At 36.9% G+C, this 6,000-nt stretch overlaps 1 protein-coding gene across 1 annotated transcript; it reads right to left on the minus strand.

Moving 5' to 3' along the window:
• Positions 1–3,435: 3,435 nt before the first annotated feature.
• LOC107801942 (cytosolic sulfotransferase 12-like) lies at positions 3,436–4,798 on the minus strand. The gene has a single exon (XM_016625359.2). It carries the CDS (start codon positions 4,673–4,675, stop codon positions 3,620–3,622), a length of 1,056 nt encoding a protein of 351 aa, XP_016480845.1. The 5' UTR covers positions 4,676–4,798; the 3' UTR covers positions 3,436–3,619.
• Between the last annotated feature and the right edge of the window lie 1,202 nt (positions 4,799–6,000).

Genomic DNA, 6,000 nt, shown 5'->3' on the forward strand with positions numbered 1-6,000 from the left:
GTTGAAGTTTGGCAAATTCTTTGTCCCACATCGGTGGGCTCTTGAGTTTGAGGGGGATTTTCCCCCTATAAAAGAAGGCATAATGTTTAGGATTTAAACACACCTCTCATTTGCCTTCTCATCTGTTTAAGGCATTTGTATCTTCTCTCTTTAGTATTATTTCACTTGTATTTTTGGAGTGGAATAAAATATTGGTTGTGTCCGAGGAGTAGGCAAAATTAGCCGAACCTCGTAAATTCTGGTGTTCCCTTTATTGTTGCTTTATTGTCTTATTTATTATTTGGTGGCTGTCATAATTTTTGGTATAGTAGTTGTGACTTATTCACACTATATACATTTGGCTTCCGCAACAATTGGTATCAGAGCCAAGGTACTGTCTAAGTATCCTCTGTGGTTGCAGCATAGTCTGATCTTCCACATCAGAAAAGATTTATCTTGGTAATTGAGTCAAGGTTCTGTCTGAGTATGCTCTGTGGTTGTAGCTTAGTCTGACCTTCCACACCAGAAAGGAAATAATCTTGAATTGTGTCGTCGGCTATTAAATAATATTTTGGTCAAAGATGGGAGACAATAAACAAGAAGAATCTACATCAAGTGTCAACAATACGTCATCATTGACATCTTCGCTTATGACAAGAATTGTGTCAAATGCGAAATTTGCGGTAGAAATATTTGACGGGTCCGGGCATTTTGGGATGTGGCAAGACGAGGTTCTAGATGTCCTTTTTCAACAAGGGCTAGATCTTGCCATTGAAGAAAAGAGACCAGATATTATTGGAGAAGAAGATTGGAAAATTATCAACCGTGTTGCTTGCGGTACCATTCGATCCTTCCTTACTAGAGAGCAGAAATATCCATACACAAAGGAAACTTTTGCAAGTAAATTATGGAAAATACTGGAGGATAAATTTTTGAAGAAAAATAGTCAAAATAAATTGGACATGAAGAAGAGACTGTTTCACTTCACCTATGTTCCTGGTACCACGATGAATGAACATATCACCAGTTTCAATAAGTTGGTCACAGATTTGCAAAATATGGATACAACTTATGATGATGGTGACTTGGCCTTGATGTTGTTGGCGTCACTTCCTGATAAGTACGAGCACCTTGAAACTACTCTACTCCATGGAAATGACGAAGTTTCTCTCAGAGAAGTTTGTTCGGCTTTGTACAGCTATGAACAAAGAAAGCGAGAAAAACAGAAGGGCGGAGAAGGAGAAGCACTATTTGTGAGGGGTCGTCCTCAAAAACAAACGAGGACAAAGAAGGGAAGATACAAGTCAAGATCCAGACCCAGCAAAGATGAATGTGCCTTTTGTCGAGAAAAAGGGCACTGGAAGAAAGATTGTCTGAAGTTGAAGAATAAGGCCAAACATAACAATGGAAAGGCCATTATGGATTCAAATGTAGCTGATTGTGATGATTCAAACTTCTCATTAGTTACAACAGAGTCATCAACATCATCAAACATATGGTTGATGGACTCGGTTGTAGCTATCATATGTGTCCCAACAGGGACTGGTTCATGGATTTTCAAGAAGGAGAATATGGAGTCATCCACACAGCGGATAACAGCCCTCTTACCTCATATGGCATTGGTTCAATACGATTAAAGAACCATGATGGAATGATCAAAACATTAACAGATGTTCGATTTGTACCGGATTTGAAGAAGAATCTCATCTCTGTAGGAGCCCTAGAATCAAAAGGGTTCAAAATCATTGCAGAAAATGGAGTGATGAGAGTATGCTCCGGTGCACTAGTGGTAATGAAGGCTAATCGGAAGAATAATAATATGTACCGCTATCGTGGCAGTACAGTTATTGGGACAGCGATAGTGACATCCAGTGACGACAAAGAGGCAGAAGCAACCAAGCTATGGCACATGCACTTGGGACATGCTGCAGGAAAATCCTTGAAAACTCTATCAGATCAAGGATTGTTAAAAGGAGTAAAGGCTTGCAACTTGGAGTTTTGTGAGCATTGTGTCAAAGGGAAACAGACAAGGGTTAAATTTGGTCCAGTAATCCATAATACTAAAGGCATTTTGGATTATGTACACTCTGATGTTTGGGGTCCTTCCAAAACACCTTCATTGGGTGGGAAGCACTATTTTGTAACTTTTGTTGATGATTTTTCCCGAAGAGTGTGGGTGTATACAATGAAAAGCAAAGATGAAGTGCTGGGAATTTTTCTCAAATGGAAGACGATGGTGGAGAATCAAACAGGTAGGAGGATCAAGTGTATTCGCACAGACAATGGAGGTGAATATAAAAATGATCATTTCAATAAGGTCTATGAAAATGATGGCATCGTCCGACACTTCACTGTTAGACATACACCACAACAGAATGGAGTGGCAGAACGTATGAACCGGACCTTGCTGGAGAAGGTACGGTGTATGTTGTCCAATGCTGGCTTGGGCAAAGAATTTTGGGCTGAGGCAATTACATATGCATGCCACCTCATTAATCATCTACCATCTGCTGCTATTGATGGCAAGACACCATTTGAAAAATGGTATGGAAAGTCTGCTGTAGATTATAACTCTTTGCACGTGTTTGGCTCAACTGCATATTATCATGTGACAGAGTCAAAATTGGATCCAAGGGCAAAGAAGGCTATTTTTATGGGAATTACTTCTGGAGTCAAAGGATATCGCTTATGGTGTCCTATGACAAAGAAAGTAATATTCAGCAGGGATGTTACCTTTGATGAATCTGCTATGGTAAATAAGGTAACAGAAGATACCAAACAAAATGAAGGTGCTTCTAAGCAGGTGGAGTTTGAGGGAAAATTTATTTTTCCTACACAAGAAGCAGAGGAGGAAACAAATGAAGATTACCCTCTGGAAGGAGATCCAGTAGAGGAGATTCCAACTCAGGAACCTCAACAACAACTTGAATCAATAACAACCAGTAGGCCAAAAAGAACAATAACGAAACTTGTTCGTCTCATAGAGACTGTTGCTTGTGCAACCTCAATTGTAGCTGATGATGTTCCTACCACTTATAAAGACGCTGTCCAAAATTAAGAAGAAGATAAGTGGAGGATTGCCATGAATGATGAAATACAGTCCCTTCATCAGAATCATATATAGAGATTGCCAATCTCCCGAAGGGAAAGAAAGCAATTGGGTGCACATGGGTATTTACAAAGAAAGAAATGGACACAATTGAAGCCACTAACAACCTAAGACAAAACTCATGCTAGCCTCCTACTTCCTAACCTACAACCTTAATGTTCGCCCACCATAACTTCCTATCAAGAACCATGTTCTCGAAAATCTGAAGCCGCACCAGATCCTGTTTGAGACAAATATTGCATGACTTAAGAATGGAAAAACCACAAAACAAGAAGATGCATAGGCATTTGGACAATATTTGGTAGAATATGAAAAACAAAGATTATTCGAAGTTAAGTCAAACAGAGTATATTTGAAAGTTGTTACATTTGCATGAAAATAAGTTGCAGTGAAAATCATATTTCACTTGAATTACTCTTCAGACATGTTTATTGAGATATTTCACCAGTCATATGAGTATTTTGCAATTTGCCTATATTCTACTTAATTATTTGCAAATAATGAAATACTTAATTATATTCAAGCATCCATTTATAACGTCAATCCCGAACCATTGAACTTGTCTTCTGTAATTTGATTAAGCCTTTCCACCATTTCAGTAGTCAAATGATTCTTCCAATCTCCCACTTCACCTTTCCTGAAGAAAACTCTATTATCATTGCCAAACAATGTCTTACCACTCTTGTTCACCTCCAAATTGCTCAAATTTTCAAAGCTACACAGCTTAATTATTTCATCAACCAATCCTGATTCTTCTTCCTCTAAAGAAAATGGACACTCCAAAAATTCAGCCAAACGTCTCAAATGTAAAAAAGGTTTCTCTTTCACATCTTCATACTTCAAAAACAATACCTTTTGAGGCATTTCCAAGCTTTTTTCCCAATAATTTAAAACATGGTCCCAAAAAGGTCCTGCCATAGTTAATCCATTACAGAACATATCGAAAGCTTCTTCAAACGGTATCATTTTTGTGTCTTGACTCCTTAGCTTGCTTATGTAATGCCAAAGTGATACAAAAGTGTCTCTTGGATTCCTACACATATAGATTATTTTGCACTTTGTGTTCTTGACTGATTCTGGCAAAGAAACATATGGTAAATGAGTAGAATAAAGCCTTGGTGATGTTAAAGAAGAATTTGGTGAAATGGGATTCTTTTCTTGTGCATAATTTAATTCCAAGAATGGAACTAAATCATGAGGATTAGTAGTGAGCAAAGGGTGTTCTTGGGAAAGGATAGGGTGTGACATTCTATTGATTAAAGTGAATACCATAGCCTTCAACCAAATGGTGCCAGATTTGGGACTTGTGATGAGGAGAATATCAAAGTCTTGAGCTTGGAAGCAGTGTTGAAAGGAAAGAGTACCTTGTAAGTGCAATGCTGTGAGCCAAAAGCCTTGGTATTTGTACAAATGAGGACTGAGCCAACCTTTTGCTTTGGGTAGAGAAGATAACAAGTCTTTGAATGTTTGAGAAAATCCATTTTCCTCCAAGCATTTTGATACAAGGTTTGAAGTCTGAAGCCTTTGTTTGCTTCTTTTTCTAGTTTGTCTGGTGGTAGAGTTTTCTTTCAAAACATTGGTAACCATTGTTTGTTTTTTTGGATCAAACAAACTGCAAAAGCTTGGAAGAAAGGACTACTTTGGATGAAGGTTTTGGAGAAGGCAAGGTTGGATTTTTCTCATGCAATATAGAGGGATCTTCTAATTCATATATATAGGGGATTGGGCAAAGACTAAGATTTAATGATGGGTTTAATTTTACCATTAAAGCCACTGCACTTTTACAATTATGAATTTTAAAATTTATCATTTGATGAATATTATGTGTGTGTATGTTTAACATATAAAGGTGTTTGGACAGTTCCGGCATTGGGTGGTTGCGATTTTTTTTATTTTGTGTCTCACGCTAGACGCTAGTTGTGTGAGGCCTTTTTTTTGTGTTACAACTTTATGGTCCGAAAATTTTGTGGACCCAAATGTATAAGATATGAGTCCACAAATGTGTGTGATAAAAAAAAGGCTCACACAACTAATATCAGCCATGTGAGTCACACAGTAAAATCACTCGGTCGAAAGAGCACTAGTTGGTATTTGGTAGGGTATAAAGAGTTGCAAATTTCGTGAAGAACGTGTTGATTTAGCATATAGTTCTTAATTAAATTAGTATACAATTAGTGGATTTTCGGGTTTGTTATGTTCCCATTATTAGGAGTAGTAAAAAAATGAGTACTAATCATGAGTTGTGCGTACGTACCTAAACAAGATTAATTGAGTTTAGTAGAATAAATAATTTATTCGTCGAAAGTTATAGACAATTTTGAGTGCGTGGATATGCTTTTGCTTAAAAACACAGAAATGAGTTAAAAACTGCCAATATCTAAGTGAAAACTACAATTAACAATCATTAGGCTTTAAAAAATTGGCACAAAACTGTCTAGTGGCCTACTTTCAGTATAAAATATGTATTTTGGAAAAATAGTAAAAGTAAATTTTTCTACCTCAAGAGTAGAACCGTTAATATGGACTTAGTCCTAGAAAATTATGAGTTGTGTTAAAAAATTTATAACCTACCTAAAAACGAGGCTTTTCAGCCCGTTCCAATTATGCGGCCCGTGAGATTTGAACGAGGATGGATCGGGCTGGCCCGTGGCTAAATAAAAATAGTATTAAGATAATACTAGTTCTAGTTATTTCTTAATGTTAACTAATAACATTACATATGAAGATAATTATGTCACAAGCGGATCTTGATAAAGATGACATGGTGATATTAGATATGTCAATGCTTTGTTGCATCGTTAAAGCGTCATAACATAAAATACTAGATGATAGCATATTATAATAACGAGACGACAGGCATTATAAACAGGGAAGGAAGGAAGTGGGATGTTTTAATTTTTTTTATTTTAAAT

The sequence above is a fragment of the Nicotiana tabacum genome, chromosome 6, assembly GCF_000715075.1.
Source record: "Nicotiana tabacum cultivar K326 chromosome 6, ASM71507v2, whole genome shotgun sequence".
Classification (NCBI taxonomy): domain Eukaryota; kingdom Viridiplantae; phylum Streptophyta; class Magnoliopsida; order Solanales; family Solanaceae; genus Nicotiana; species Nicotiana tabacum.

Bases quoted from the DNA above. Each gene is read 5' to 3' on its own strand.
- LOC107801942 (XM_016625359.2), bottom strand. From the start codon at position 4,675: ATGGTTACCAATGTTTTGAAAGAAAACTCTACCACCAGACAAACTAGA.